This window comes from Penicillium bovifimosum (assembly GCF_028826915.1).
Source record: "Penicillium bovifimosum strain IBT 22155 chromosome Unknown utg000002l_segment0_segment0, whole genome shotgun sequence".
Classification (NCBI taxonomy): domain Eukaryota; kingdom Fungi; phylum Ascomycota; class Eurotiomycetes; order Eurotiales; family Aspergillaceae; genus Penicillium; species Penicillium bovifimosum.
In genome coordinates this window covers 495625-511228 of record NW_026622711.1, presented here as the reverse complement: position 1 = coordinate 511228, position 15604 = coordinate 495625, and the positions used below count along the sequence as shown (strand labels likewise).

The window sequence follows — 15604 nt, the reverse complement described above, 5'->3', positions numbered from 1 at the left end:
AAATCCCATGGCGTATCATTCGACATAAATAGAGGATCTTCTCCAGTCCAATTATTTTCTTTCTTCTTCTCCTCCCGTACACACTTTCATCCATTTCCTGCAGTACATCCCTTTGCTTCAATACCTTGTCTCGTCTTCCCCCGAAGACTGGTAACATTCATCTTCTGTGTTGTCGTTCCTCTGTTTCATCAAGTCCGACTCAACCCCCATCCTGTGTTGTCGTTCCTCCGTTTCATCAACTCGACTTCACTCCAATCTTTAGCCCTTCCTTGACGCAACAATGGCGGCAAACAACGAACCTACCCTGCAGCTGTTGCCGTCTAGTCCGGCGAGTGATGATCTAGAGCCTCCCGCTGGAGCAGATGCGATTCCCGAGCTGCGACGAGGACGTGCACTCAAATCGAGTCATTATCTAGCGACCAACCTCCCGCCTCTGCACAGCCTGCCAGATATCTTCGCTGACATGGCATCGAAGGCCCAGCAGCTGGGATTCGAGCATGTCCTCACTCGGCTTGGTGGTCGACCACTTCGAGTGGCGACAGTGTGTTCAGGAACGGAAGCTCCTCTTCTGGCCCTGGAGTTGATTCAGACCGGTAAGTGCAGTGACATTAGACATATCTTTTTTGTTCTTTGTTTGCTTGCTTCCTTTGCTTTGGTCGATTGCTTGGGTGTTGCTCCAAGGTTCATGTATCCATCGGCGTTGCGGGTGTTGTGGGTCCGATGTCAATTTGCCCTAACTCCTCTACCCGCGTCCCCGTCAACGCTTGGGGTCGATTTGATTCAGTTGACATCAGACATCTCAAAGATAATCATGAACCAATGACTAATCTCTTCTCGGTATAGGTCTGGTATCGAACCAACAATTCAGGATCTCGCACGCCTTCAGCTGCGAGATTGTCCCATTCAAGCAATCATACATTGAGCGAAACTGCCGCCCACCGCTCCTGTTCAGGGATATTACCGAGCTCGGCGGAGATCAGGCGTAAGTCTCCATCCTCATCTACCTTTGAATTGACCATGTAACTAACCTCCAGTCCAGGCGGACTGCCTATGGGTCCTTCAAAGCAATTCCAGGTGGCCTGGACATTTTGATTGCTGGCACCGCCTGTGTCGACAGTTCATCGCTGAATAGCCTGCAGAAGACCCTCCAGCAAGGTGGAGAATCAACGGCCACCTTTGGCGGCCTGCTGCAGTACGCAGCTAAATATCGACCCCGGATGATCATCCAGGAGAATGGCCGAAGCGCGCCATGGGGTCAGATGAAGGACATGTGGGAGGAGTTCGGCTACATATGTGTGCAAACAAACCTGAACACCAAGCAATACTACATCCCACAGACACGCGAGCGGACGTATATGGTCATCATCGACAAGCACCGCTTGGAAGCAGTCCACCTGATTACCCCTCTGGACCCGCGGGGAATGAAACTCACTGAACGCGTTAGCGACCTTATCGAGAAGTTCAAACGCCCAGCAAGTGCGCCTGTCGGACACTTCATGCTCGACGATGAAGACCGCCGACTCGAGCTCATCGAGAGGAAAGCCTGCCTCGATTCCCGGAGCGACGTCAGTTGGGAACAGTACAAAATTCGGCACGACCAGCAGCGGAAACAGCTTGCTTTGGGCACCGGGAGACCCATCACTCGGTCCCTGCCTGGAGTCAATGACCTGCAGGTGCCAGATTTCTACTGGCATCGTTTCTGGCAGACGCAGCCAGAGCGAGTGTGGGAAACGGTCGACATCAATTTCCTGAAGCGCATGCTTCAAGGATATGATATGAACCACAAGGAGTAAGTTTTACTCTACCCTCACTTCACTTCACAGATTGTTGACTAACACTTCACTTGACAGCCGTTGGATCGACCTGTCTCAGGGCGTCGACCGAAGCAACGAGGGAATTGCAGGTGTTGGAGTCGCGCATTGCATAACACCGAAGGGAATACCCTTCTCAACCACCAGGGGCGGCCCCGTATCGGGCATGGAGGCTCTGTCACTGCAAGGCCTGCCACTCGATCGGATGCTGCTGACGAGAGAAACAAACGCCGAGTTAATGGACATGGCAGGTAATGCAATGAAAAGTACCGTGGTGTGTGCAGTCATGCTTGCTGGTTTGATAGCCGTGCCTCAAATTCTCCAAAACGACGAAGCGGGTTCAATCCCACCTGGCGACACGCAGACACCACGTCTTGTTCCAAACGAGGTTTACGGCTTTGTGAGACGCACCCTCCAAGTCGCCGACGTTCCCCCGGTCGACCAGTCTGCTCTGAAAGCCAAGGCAGCGTGCAGTGTGATTTGCTGTTACTGCGAGAGGCAGACTGGGGTTCAAGATTCGATCTTCCTCTGCACGCTATGCGGGCATACCGCCTGCAGATCGTGCTATGGCAACCCAACGCATTCATATCGGCATGTTTCCCCTCTTTCCAGAGTGAAGCCTTCAGAATTCATTGAAGATGTGAAAAGTGTGGTGCCGATGAAGATCAGGATTTCCGGCCTATCTGATTCGACTTTCGAGACATTTAGACCCCTTTACTCAGGCGAAATCCTCGCCCAATTCTGGGGTGACTTCCTTCAGTGCACCAGGTCTGCCGTGCACGACCAATTCCGCTTTTTTGAGATCAAGCGCGGAAGAAAATGGCGAGTTGTGTACGACGGCGATCACGCCAGCTTGTTTCTCGAAATCGGTCCGGACTCTATCCAGTGGCTTTTGTACGGCCGAGATTCCCCTTATATACGGATTTCCGCTCTTTGACTTTCTGACCTTTTTAAGCTTAATGTCCACCGCGAGAACCTTAAATCGTTCGGTGCAACTTGGTATGAGAATGCTCGGGATCATCCCGTGGCTGCTGAGGCGCTAGTCGAAGAATAGTCGGACCAAGGGTGGCTCGAGATCTTACTATGCGTGAGGTCATGACAGGGGTGAAGGTCCTAGCGGAGGAACATCTGAAAGCTGAGTAGGCCAATTCAACAATGAGCCTTACCAGTATTATTTATTCGAATATGGGGAGTCACACATTAGTTGTGGCATACTTGTAACTACTACTGTTTAGGAGGGGTGCTTGCTCCATTCATGTCGTATTCAACATTGAAGGCTATAAAATTGCAGCGGTCTCCGTCATATGTATCTAATTACACTTGAATATCTACTGCGATTTCAACTGCAAGAACTGCTCAAGTGAGATATTGTCCGGCGTAATATCTACAATTGAGATAATCCCCGTATGTACTAGCAGTGATGTGTTGGATTATATTCACGAATGCGTATTCAGGTCGATGAGAAGCAGAGGATAGGAAAATAATTCGAAGTACCGTAAATCTAGAATACATGACCCTAGCCTATCTCAGCTATTACTGTTCATCTTTCCCTTCGGCTGGCTTCTCAAACTTCAACCACTTCTCCGGCACCTCAATCTGTTCTGCTCCCTGAACTCCCCAGAGCCACTGCGTAAATTCTCGATACTCCCCCTTTGTCGAGCCGGATTCGGGGCCTAAGTCAAGAACTTTCCCAGACGCGGTTCCGAATATGGATGGCATGTGATCGCCAGTAAGCTTGTCGTTCAGAATCCGAACGCCGCGACGAGTCATTTCCATCATAGTATCGGCGTAGCGCTTCGTATATTCGTCGACAGAGTCGTTTTCTCTTCGAGGGACATAATTGTGTAATTCGCTTTGTAGGATGACCGAGTCAGGATCAGCACCCTCTGCAAGGAGGCTGTCACGCTCCCGACGCGCCATAGTGGCGTAGTCCTTTGAAATCCTGTAAACCATGGGCTCGTCGTCCGACTCATGACGAGCTCCGTCGTCACTATAGGTTTGAGCGGATTCGGAGTATATCGCTTTGGAGTGTTGGGCCGGGACTTCTTGTTGCGACATGATAAATGTTCTAACTTTGAGTCCTAAGTCGTACTGATTGTAATAGTCTTGGTGGAAGCTCTGAGATGCTAGGAAACCAAGAAAACAACTTGAAAATGATAGCGATAAAGCAACAGCGCCAAAGGGGATCGATCAGAGTTAAACAAAGAGGCACAGAAATCATATGAGGTGGGAATAGTGGATAATTTGTATGAGCGAGTGGGGTTCGAATATGAGTAGGCAGTACCCTGTTTCACCCGTGCGTAAATGAGGGGACCACTGACGGACGATAGTAATTATGTAGACCTCTAGAGCTGTGGCATGTGCTCAGTGAGCGAATTATAGCACTTAGACCAAGCTTGGTGGCAATTCGACGAGTATCCGTGCCCTTTCGGTGACCCCCACACCTACGGCAGGTTATAGGTGCCACTCCCTAAATATCCAATTTACTACATTCGCCATTTACCGCTTTTCTCACCGCTTCTTCATTTTTGTAAATTACAAAACCTCTCCCATAATTAAGACCCTTCACATTACCTCTATAATACACCTAGCTGTAAGATAAATATTTTAGCTTATCCCGTACGGGCGGATAAACTTGCAATTTGCAACACGCACATGTGCAATGAACGGATCAAGATACAATATTTGGTTAGATAAATAAATAATAAAATTTCTAAATTCTTAAAGGACACAAATCACAAAATACAAAATAATAAGCCAAGTCTTATACATATAGCGGGAATCTTTGGAGCAATCCTGGAACCTTGGAGAGTATAGATTCTTACTAATCTGGCCCAACATCCATGGATCCATGGATCTCCAAGGCTGAGTATCTTCGATCGCAAATTCCAAGGTTGTATATTTGGTTTTTTTTTAGTTCTCGATATTCAAGAACCCTAGAACACTGTATCTTTATGAATCCTACAATAATGCTACGATAACACTCATGGATACAGCCTCAATATTGGAACATTACGTTGGACGAATGTGTTAAATTACATATGAGCATACAGCAAAAAACGGCAAAATGCAAAAGGGCGGAATGTCAAATGTGGCAGAATTCATATTTAGGGAGTGGCACCTATAACCTGCCGTACCCACACCGCTTCCCGTTTTACCGAGTACGTACACCACCAGATACTATCACCACTAAATACCGTCACCACCAGATACCGTCAAAAACCTTTCATCATCAATTTTTTCCACTTCGCAGTTAAATAGTGTAGTGGGAGGACTGCGAACAGAATGATGGAGTGATCTCATTGGCTACGAGCACGTAGATTAGCTAACCCCATACGGAGTACCTATAGCCTCTTATTCGAATGTTTGGCCTACTGTGTATGTAGTAGAAGAATCAATCATCCATCTAAGCCAAGAAAAACAGAATTTTATACCTAGGTAGTACGTTTTCATTTTAGGATACACTCTATACTATACACTGCTGCTATTCATGTCGTTTCTATTTATTGTCCTATCTACTATATTAGACTTCAGGACTACTATTATGCTCTTTTTATCAAGACATACGCAGTGAGAAGGCCCAATAGCATGTACCCTCGTAAGTTATGTGGACTTGCGCGATTAGTTTAGTAATCTACTCTTATGTATTGCTATTCTATTTATTGCCCGAATCTACCTAGACATAGATGTCACAGAGTCCAGATAAGATATATATCTTAGCCAGATAGCCTCCTAGAGAATCGCCATAATGGCGGTATCGATTTGATACCAACACGTCAGCGATCTATAGACCCTTCCTACTAAATGGGCCTCCCCTACTTAAGCAGAGAGCCTAATAGCCCTCTAAAAATCATCTCTATATATCCTGTAGTACTACTATCTAGAAGATATATTCCTCATAGTTGATAGACTCTATCCTATAAACACTAGACCTTTATACTTTATAATTCTGATTCTTCTTCTTTGACTACTGAAGAGAGAGAAGAGCGCGATGGTGGTCTGGCATAGCAGACAGGACGGGAGACGCACCGTGATACTCTATTCATGAAGAGCTTGGCTGGTTATTTTAATCTGGAACATTTGCCCTCCGTGGCTACTAGTGAAGCACTATCGAGAAAAAGGAAATCCACAGGCAAAGAAGCATCGTCGAGGCGATGAGTGCAAGATAGAGAGGCAGAAAGATGGAATAATGAGAGAAAGGGAGGAAGAGCAGGGAAGACGGGTGTTTTAGGTCGGACGGCACTCAAGGTAGGTTACGTGACGGCGTACTGTGGCGCTAAACTAACTTGGAAAAGACGCAAAACTAACCAAGATCTAGTATATCACAGGTCCGCCGTTTACAAGACTCACATTACAGTCGAAAACAGTGTCGCCAATAGCAAAAAGTGAGATTAAAACTGTGTTTCAGTGCCAGAGCGGCTTAGCGACTCTGCAGAGAGACCATTGCCGCTCTTCAAAACAGTGAAACCTGGTAAGGTTCAACTGTTGCCCAATGCACTACGGGCGCTGGACCCAGCGGGACGGTCTTGTTTTTGGCGATCCGTTTGACTGATATTCGACAAAGTCTAATAATTACTGCCAACTCAAACCGGGGAATAGCGGTCCACCGTTTGCCTGCGCCGAGGTGGACCGTATCGCGGTCTTAACACACCTTCTTCAGTGCCTTTGCTCTTGCCACCCGCGACTTGAACTGCCTCGCAAGGTGCGCCTCTATATGAAGATTCGCTCCTCACGTTGGAACTCCGCCCAGAATGCCCAGAATCTCCAGCCTTGTGGCCCTTGAGGCGTGTGGAATAGCGCACCTGGAGGGAGCCTACCGACCTTCCAGGAAAATACTCTGCGATTCGCTTCCATGGCAGGCTCCGCTCTTCCTTCAATTCAATCAAAAGCTGGTCGTCCTTAGACAGGGATCGGGTTGGCCCGGTCGTTTTCCCAGCGCGGGACCCTTTCTGATGGGGTTGCTTGGAATGCTGGCTGCCAATTTTGTTTTCATGATGTGAAGTAGCTCTGCCTGATCTCTGAGAGCAGGAATGCTCTGCCTGCTCTTCAAAGGTAACTGAATAGACGACCCTTGACAAAAGTATCTGTCGCGTAAGGTAACCTCGGATAGGAATCGTTTCGATATCGTGCAAGCTTGTTGGGGAAGTCTGATCTGCGGCCACTTTGGATTGAACTGCCTCGTCGACCGAGAGACGTTTAGTGTTCTGCCGGGGAGGTCTAGGCTTAAGTTGCACGGCAGGTCGCCTTGCTCTTTTCAGTCGATGGAAAGGAACGCTGTTTCCATGTGCGTCTTCACCACTTTCGCCCACGTAGTCCGCATCGTCGGGGCCATCAGGGTCGTCGCTGCTGTCATCAGGTATATACTCATCCCGGTCCCGCTTCCTGTTCGAAGAGGCCATTCGTGTTATTGAGACAGAGTCATTCGTTCCTCGCTTTTGGAAACGCCAGTTGGGGATGACGACCGAAGGCTGGTCCAACACTGGAGCCTGATCCAACACTGGACAAAATCCTGTAACTTCCTCTGTCGGGCTGTATGGCGACTGCTTCTCACTGTCTTGGAATGTGGGTGGGGTTGAACGCGCCAATGTTCCATTTTGACGAAATTTTGGAGATGCTGACAGGCTCTCCGCATCACGACGCTGTAGCTCGCCTTCGTTGTCATGAGCTGCAGCCCTGTCTTTCTCCTGGCCAATAACCACATGGCTTTCGGAAACAGGCTGTCTGTTGTACTTCTCGGCTGGCATGCTTTTCCCGATGACGCAAGCTGCCGGTTTCGATCCTAATTCGTCTGCTTCAATTCCAGCATCTCCAGGCAAAAAATCCGTTGGAGTGGATTGCTTTTCCTGGCCCGCAGGGTCAAGAACTTGGCCATTGACCATTTTATTGCCGTCTGCTATATCTATTGTCGGGTTCGAATGTGGCAAAATGTCTCCCTCCATCGTGGCTTCGTCTGCATTCTACCACGTGAGCCAGAGGACTGGGCAACCTAGCTGACTGAGAGAGCACTGACCTGCATTTTCATATGCTTCCGTTCGGCTTAGAAATTCTTCCTCCGCCACCGGGATGCAGAGGCCATCACGGACCGATGTAGAGTATAAAGGTGTGGATTGCTCAAGACCTCCCCCCTGGATAATATCTTGGGAAGAAGATGTCACGTTGCTCTCATGATGCTCATTACCTTGGAAGTCTGGTCTCAAAGTGTCAAGTAAGCCCTCAATTGTCAACCACTTTATCGGTAAGGAAAGAGAGATAGGGCACAATGAGTTCAACAGAGTGAATTGAAGAAATCAAGGGGAGTCAAAATGATGGCCACCACGTACCATTGTGACGCTGATCGGATAAACCTTGCCCTAAATCACTGCTGGAAACATCATCCGGCAATTCTCGACTCGCCGTGTGTATATTTGATTTAGTAGCGTTTGTATCTCTTCCCAAGGAGGCACTCAACAAATCCATTTCAAACTCATTCGAGCTGTCAATAGTCACTTTTTCCGCAAACTCGTTGGGGGCTAATAACGTCTCGACTTCACTAGGTGCATGGAAATGACTTTGAAGGTACGGCGCATATGGGAAAACCGCCATAGTCCTTGCACTTATCGATGCTCAATGGATGAAAGATTACAGTCGCCCCGTTGAAGACCACGGGCTGATACCCACAAAGGCCACTTTGATCATTGTTCCCAAGGACGTGTTCACGCAGTGGGTTTCGGAATGCAATAGATTGCTTGGTAGTAGGTACAATGTCTTGGCGATATCGACAAACATCAACAACGTCACGATCAAGGCTGTCCAAGATGCCGATATCGTGATTTTGTCATGGAGTGTCCTGGGCGGCGATGGTTATTATACCCGACTGCAAAGATTTACCGGTACACCGCAGGCTCCCGGAAAACGGAACGGAGCAACAGCTCGAAGCTTCGAAGGCTGGTTCAATGACGCTCGTGCTTCCCTGCGGGAGTCTGTCGCCACATTGAGAACGTCCGGCCCTGGGGCAATGCTTCAACAATTGGAGGCCCGCCGTCGCCGACTGCAAGAGACACAGGCCGAGTCCACTTACGTACCTTCCCGACGCCCAGCTAATCATAAATCGGGAGCAACTGAAAATTCGGATACAGGGCCTGGTCCAGGATTTGACGATTGCGACGACTCTGACGATCCAGATGATTCCGATCCAAACCCGGGACCAAGTGCTTCAGGTCAGACAAAAAGGCGAGGGTGTGCGAAGGAAGGTCCAGCTGAGAAACGGCGAAAGACCACCTCATCCAGTCTGGAAGAGAAAAGCCGTACCAAGCGGACGGCCGTTAGGGATGACCGCACATACTTCAATATCCTGAAAAGCCGCAATCAAGACTGGCGGACTGTCAAGGCCGCATTTTTGCACGCCTTCAGGTTTAATCGTCTGGTCATTGACGAGTTCGCATATGCGAGGGAAGGGAAAGAAGACGCCCTGCTCTCATTAGAAGCCCGTTCAAAATGGGTGCTTTCTGGGACGCCTGCTCTTGATGAATTTGCTGACATCAAGAGTATTGCGCTTTACCTCGGTCTCAACCTTGGTATTGACGACGATGGCGATTGTGGGATTGGAGCGAAGAACCCCAGGCTGAAAGAAATGCGGGAGAAGTACACCACAGCCGAAGCGTTCCGGTCTTACCAGGCCCTTCACAGCCACGCATGGCATGAGAATCGCAGGGATCTTGCCCAAAAATTCCTGGAGCGCTACGCACGCCAGAACACCGCAGAGACCAAGGGCATTGAGTGCCATCAGACACTTGTCATGATTGATCCGTCCGAAACCGAGCGGCGAAACTACAACCTGCTATTCGCCGCATTGGAGAACGGGACAAAGAGTGTCTCCGGGCCGGTCAACAGTATCTTGTCAATGAAACTGCCTCCCACGGAGTCTCTCCTCATGTGTAGTGTGATCACCCAGGTTGGGACAAAAAGCTGGATCCCCACACAGGAAGTGATAAAAAAATGTCCACACGCAAACGCTTCGGTTCGAGTCCAGAATAGACTCGCTAATTAGTGAAGCTGTGGCATTTTGGCATTGGGGACCGGAAGGACCAACAGGGAGCCTTACAGCGACAGCTTCAAAGAAAACCACACTCAGAGGCAAAGCCACAGAAACCACCCCGGAAGACGTTTCGCCGGCAGGTTGCCGAGACTCTCTGATTGCCAGGGTGAAAGACGAAATTGAGGTGGGCCTCGGCGAAGACTTCATCAGACGTTTGAGGTCGAGTTTTGATTCGTACGACGACAGGAATATTGTTGAAGAAACCAAAGCAAAGGTCGACGGACGGTTTCAGAAAGCCTTGAGCTCGGTCAGGGCAAGACGTGTCAGACCTACAAACAGTGCAGGAATCGATGATGCACCCGCCGCTGCAGTGTCAAAGGTTCGTCAGAGTCTAGGAACTGAAATTCTTGCTCAGTTGAAGCAAGCGGCCAAATTGTTGGGTCAACGTCGGTACAATGAACATTTGCTTGGGGTATCCAGGGGTCAAACCCCTCAATGTGAATATGCGCCGTGCTCAACGCGGGCATGGAACGCCAACCTCCACTTTTTGGAAGTGTGTGGCCACGCGATCTGTTGGAATTGCCTTCAGACTGCGAAGAGTAAGACGACCGAGCGCTGCCCCGTTGAGGGCTGCAAGGTGAAGCTTGCAGCTACAAAGGTTATCAGCTGTCGCAATCTGATGAAAGAGGGTATGATCACTAGCTCCAAGCTCGACAGGCTCGTCCATATTATCGAGCAAGTCCCAGAGGATGAGCTTGTCATTGTTTTCATTCAAGCACCCATCCTGGTGTCCGTCACGTCCGATGTCCTTCGGACTGCTGGGATTGAGCATCGCAAGGTCACCAAGACCGCCGGCCTGAAAGGGGTCACTGACTTCACCGAGGGGCCCAAGCCAAAGAGGGGATCATCTGAAGTCCCTCCGCGCCCCAAGGCTTTGCTTGTCGAACTTGGCAGCCCAATGGCTGCTGAGCTGTAAGTAATTTCTCTTGTCATTGGAAGTTGGTCGACACGTGATTGCTAACTGATTCAGGAACCTCCACTGCGCAAACCACGTCGTCTTCTTGTCGCCCTTCATTGCCTCTATCCGGAACGAATACGATTCCGGGATGACCCAGGCGATTGGTCGTGCGCGCCGGGTTTATCAGACTAAACCCGTCTACGTGTACCATCTGCTGGTCAAATACACGTACGACGTAAACGTCTACCAGAGCGCCCACGGAGGCAGGCTCGTTGCGCGTGACGGGGTGCTAAAAGTGGTCCCGGAGAGCGAGGTCCAACCGGGAGAGATGAGGTACGAAGGCAAGGAGATGCCTGGCCGTTAAATGGTCTCCGACTCCGAGCTGGTGGCAGTGGTTGTTTCGTGTGTGACTCTGACCGAGCACTTATGTAGGATTTGTTGAACTGTTGACTAATGAATTTAATGTACTATGTTACATAGCCCTCCATCTTGCTCTTCCTGAGGTAAGACTCCTGTTGATACCACTTGACTTCTGAGGGTGTAGTTATGAGCCGCCAAGTCCTAGTACTCTACGTACTCTACTCGCTGTTAAGTGGGCTGCATCCCATTCGACTCCGCCACCTTTGTAGATATCTTTACGAGATGCAGATCAAACTGCACACAAAGGGTAGAAAAAAACACAGTGAAAAAAAATGCGATTGGTCCTGCCGTTATCTCGAAGCGACAAAGCCAGACCTGCATCCGGGCTCCGCTCACACTAATAATAACTCGGAACAAACGTACTGTACATAGACAAAAAAACAAGAGACGCCTCAAGGGTGGTTATCATTCCATCAGGCCAAAGGGTACGGCCTCTATCAATTCCCCAGACCGTAAATCTCCCAAGGCGGCTTCTGCTCCATTCGAAAAACACAACCATTATAACTTCCTCCCCATCCGGAATTGGCACACGGCAATGGAAAAGCTTTTTAAAATATTTTGTTCTCTTGGCTTTTCTATTGCTTGGGTTCCGCGTCCAATGCGTTGTCCTTGCGCATCATGACCTCCGGATTCCACTCAGGCACGTCGGTCAAGTTGGTCAGACCGGCGCTGTTCTCGCAGGTGTCGCGCCCGCTTAACGGGCCAGGGGCAGGAACCTTGGTGCCGGCGCCGGCACCGGTAGCGGTAGCGGACTCCTTCAGGGCTGTCAGGAGAGTCTTGATGGACTCTGGGGTCAGGTCCTCGTAGTAGTCGTCGTTGATCTGAACCATGGGGGCGTTGACGCAGGCGCCTAGGCACTCGACCTCGATGAATGTGAAGAGGCCGTCCTCGGTGGTGTGGCCGGGGGTGATTCCGAGGTGTTCGGTGATGGCCTTGACGATGGCGGTACTGCCGCAGCCGCCGAGCTGGCAGGGGGTCTAGAGAGTCAAGGATTAGGAATCGCAAGAGTCAATGCGGGGGTATAGCGCTTACCGTAGTGCAGAGCTGCACAAAGTACTTGCCAACCGGCTCACGGTTGTACATGGTGTAGAAGGTCGCAACCTCGTAGACGCGCATCGGGGGCATCTCGAGCATGCGAGCGACCTCGTTCATTACGCTAATGCTGGTGAAGCCGTGCTGGCGCTGGCCGAGATCAAGCAAGGGCATGACGGCAGCCTTCTTGTACTGGGGAGGGTAACGCTTGAGAATCTCATCGGCGAGCTTGAGGTTCTGTTCGGAAAACTTGAAGGGAAGGCTCGGGTTGTTGTTGGGCTTGTTGCGGTGCTATTGGAGACAATCCCGGTCAATATGTATTCCTTTTCTTCTTCCATCCTAAGACACGAATTGGTGGCCGAAGCACTAGAGGGGTCGAGACGATGTACGCACCACCGAAAGGGACTCGCTGAACCGCTGCGAAGCGGCGGAGAATGCCCTGTATTGAGATTTGTGAAGCTGCTGTGCCAGCTGGCGGCCAACCCGCGGGACGAAGAAGAGTTTGGAGGCCATCGCGGGCGATGAGTGGGCGTCAATTGGAAGTAGTTGAGGTTGGAGGTTGGAGGAGAAGTCGAGTTGACGAGGCGTTTTACTCGGGCGGGCCCTGGCCAAATCAGCGTCCAGGGATTACTACCGCCTTACCAATTCCCCAGCTATGCACAAAGTCGAACCTCACAACGCTCTTACACAGTACAAAATGAATTATTATTTTGAATCAATTATTCAAGACGTTATTGAATCTCTCTCACTGACATACGCAGATCAAGGCCGGCCTTACTGGGCCGTATCCGCTTAATGCCGAATCCCACCACATCTTCAACCGATTACACATTCTCCATCTTATAAACCTCATAGGCGACCTCCTCATACGGATGCGCTGCAACCAAAGCATTGACTGAATTCAGCATCACATCACGCCCAAGGCACATGACCTCAACCTTGACCTCCTCGCACCGTTCCAAAGTACCAACAGCCCCGACCGCCGGGTCTGCACCCTCGTTTGGCAGGAATTGGCCAGTGCCAGCAGTCTGGAAACAGCATTTGGTGTACTTTTCACCGGGGAAGGATCCTGCGCCCGTGGCAAAGATGGCTTCCTTGCAGGCCTCCGCGTTGGTAGATGGGACGAAGAAGATGAGCTTGTAGCGGTCTGGGACGGAAGTAGACATCTTGTGCTTTGGGTATATGGCGTTATGATCGTATGTCTGTGCGTATTGGAGTGATCTTGTCTGATGGACGGGCTCTGGGGTTAAGGCGAAGCTCGATGCTAAACGCAGTGCGTAGGCTGTTTGGGACCGTAGTCGGGGCTGGCAAGTAGATGTGAGGGTCAAGGCACTACGTGTCAGTCGAGACATCGATTCGGGTAGCAGTGTTAAATACGGAGCCAAATGAGGAGTTGTCTGGACATGGATCTACATAAACCAAAAATTACCGAAAATTACATTGAAATTGCAATTCCCAGCAAATCTACTACGAGTTAGTAGACAGACAGACAATAATACATACAGGAGAGAGACACAATGTGTATGCGAATACGAAATCCCATCCATTTGAAGCAAGGTCACACACCTAAGTTCTAATACACAGTAAACTTCTAACGGGCGGCCTCACTTGCATTCGCAGCATTCTCCAGGAATTTCGTCGCTCTAGGTTTCACTGCTGAGATGAGATCCCTGCAAAGATAAAAATAGTCCCGCCAGAATTCACGGGCAGTACTGGCCAAGCTTCGCTGAGGGGTTCGCTGGGGATGCGACGCATTAATATGACAATGTGCCTGTCTTCCAGGTACTCCTGATATGTACTCCAGTTAAAGGAGTATATGATAATATCAAAGTGTTGAAACAAAGGGTCGGTATCAGTCTATCAGATGCACGCTCGTCCACGGTCCACCACAACCACAGCAACAGCCCAAATCAGGGTCAATACACCAAGGATCCAAACTCATGCAGCAACGGTATGCATATACTCCTTCACATGTGCCTCGATAGACGCCAGCATCTCGGCCTTACGTGAATCCTCGACCCAGCTCTCTTGGACACTATTCTCCGCAATGATCCTCCACTCCAACACATTCAAGTCAAAAGCTTCCTGCACAGCGCAGTAATTATCAAGAATATAACCACCAAAGTAAGCAGGATCATCACTGTTGATGGAGAATTTCACACCAGCCTCCAAGAACCGCCGAATAGGCACCTCCTTCACAGAGCTGACACAGCGCAGCCGTACATTCGACAACGGACACACAGTAAGCAGAATCCCCTCACGCGCAACACGCCGCATCAATTCTTCGTCTTCAACTAGCCTGATTCCATGATCGATGCGCTGCGCATCAAGCTCAAGCGCCGTGCTGATGTAACTCGGATCACCTTCCTCGCCGGCATGTGCCGTAAGCGGGATATTCTTCTTAGCAGCCGACGCATAGATCTCTCGGAACATGTCCTTTGGTGGTCCCACTTCTGAAGAAGACCAGCCAAGTCCATGGACAATGCCAGATTCGAAGTGCTCGTGGGCCAAGAACTTGTCGTAGACTTCCTGCGCCGACGAGACGGGAAGATGGCGCACGAAACACAGAATCAGTCGTGTGCTTAGGCCGAGCTCGGCCTCTCCGCGCTTGCAGCCCTTGGAAAAGCCCGTAACGATCGTGGCATAGGGTACGCCGCGGCTTTCGTGGACTTGCGGGTCGAAGAAGACTTCGGCGTGGTGCACGCCGTCTGCGTGCGCCTTTTGGAAATAGGACCAGGCTAGGTCGGCAAAGTCTTGTTCATTGCGGAGCACGGCCATGCCTTCGAAGTAGAAGTGGAGAAAGTCGTCGAGGTTGGTGAAGTGCTCGTAGCGCTTCTTGAGTGTCTCGATTGAGTTATAGACTGGGTCGGTCGGCAGCGTGATACCATTACGGGCTGCGAGCTCGAAGATGAGCTCTGGCTCCAGAGTACCTTCTAGGTGGACATGATGCTCGCATTTGGGTAGACCCTCTAGGAATTCGTGTAGAGGAGATTGGCACATTTTTGCAGTTGCAGATAATGTTGGGTGCGAGCACTGCGAGGTATAAGGTTCCCTGGTACGCGGCACGGGATAAAAACACCGGACGAGTTGCCTTTCTCCCCCACCGGTGTCTCACCTGAGCCATCGCTCTGATCTACATGGGCCATTTTTCCTCTCAGCGTCAGGTCAAGATAAGCTTTGCCATGCCGGAGATCTCCGATATCAAGTCGGACGAACCCAAATGCCCAATTCATCTCTATACACTTTCTATATGGACCATCGGAGGCTATGGTTTGGATATGTTTGAGTCTAATATTGACACCTTCCGACTTTTATCTAGAACCTGAGATACACCTGGACAAAAAAGAAAGGGAATATGTGTAATCGCAA

At 50.0% G+C, this 15604-nt stretch overlaps 6 protein-coding genes across 6 annotated transcripts; 2 read left to right on the top strand and 4 right to left on the bottom strand.

The window, feature by feature from the left end:
- Window positions 1-280: 280 nt before the first annotated feature.
- N7515_001395 (C-5 cytosine methyltransferase) lies at window positions 281-2748 on the top strand (the record flags this gene model as incomplete). The annotated part of the gene is made up of 4 exons (XM_056662139.1): window positions 281-593; window positions 844-982; window positions 1040-1789; window positions 1851-2748. 4 exons carry the CDS (start codon window positions 281-283, stop codon window positions 2746-2748), a joined length of 2100 nt encoding a protein of 699 aa, XP_056524252.1.
- Window positions 2749-3344: 596 nt separating this feature from the next.
- On the bottom strand, window positions 3345-3869 carry N7515_001394 (uncharacterized protein; the record flags this gene model as incomplete). Its single annotated transcript, XM_056662138.1, has 1 exon — window positions 3345-3869. The coding sequence occupies one exon, from the start codon at window positions 3867-3869 to the stop codon at window positions 3345-3347; it is 525 nt and encodes a 174-aa protein (XP_056524251.1).
- A 2525-nt stretch (window positions 3870-6394) lies between these two features.
- N7515_001393 (uncharacterized protein) lies at window positions 6395-8396 on the bottom strand (the record flags this gene model as incomplete). Its single annotated transcript, XM_056662137.1, has 3 exons — window positions 6395-7761; window positions 7822-7998; window positions 8132-8396. Coding segments are annotated over 3 exons (1809 nt in total), but the record flags the coding sequence as incomplete, so codon positions are not given.
- A 25-nt stretch (window positions 8397-8421) lies between these two features.
- Window positions 8422-11147, top strand: N7515_001392 (putative SNF2 family helicase; the record flags this gene model as incomplete). Its single annotated transcript, XM_056662136.1, has 3 exons — window positions 8422-9727; window positions 9843-10797; window positions 10856-11147. The coding sequence occupies 3 exons, from the start codon at window positions 8422-8424 to the stop codon at window positions 11145-11147; spliced, it is 2553 nt and encodes an 850-aa protein (XP_056524249.1).
- A 631-nt stretch (window positions 11148-11778) lies between these two features.
- Window positions 11779-13401, bottom strand: N7515_001391 (complex I 24 kDa subunit family protein; the record flags this gene model as incomplete). The annotated part of the gene is made up of 4 exons (XM_056662135.1): window positions 11779-12180; window positions 12236-12526; window positions 12629-12839; window positions 13064-13401. The coding sequence occupies 4 exons, from the start codon at window positions 13399-13401 to the stop codon at window positions 11779-11781; spliced, it is 1242 nt and encodes a 413-aa protein (XP_056524248.1).
- A 772-nt stretch (window positions 13402-14173) lies between these two features.
- On the bottom strand, window positions 14174-15235 carry aah1 (adenosine deaminase; the record flags this gene model as incomplete). The annotated part of the gene is made up of 1 exon (XM_056662134.1): window positions 14174-15235. The coding sequence occupies one exon, from the start codon at window positions 15233-15235 to the stop codon at window positions 14174-14176; it is 1062 nt and encodes a 353-aa protein (XP_056524247.1).
- Window positions 15236-15604: the final 369 nt, after the last annotated feature.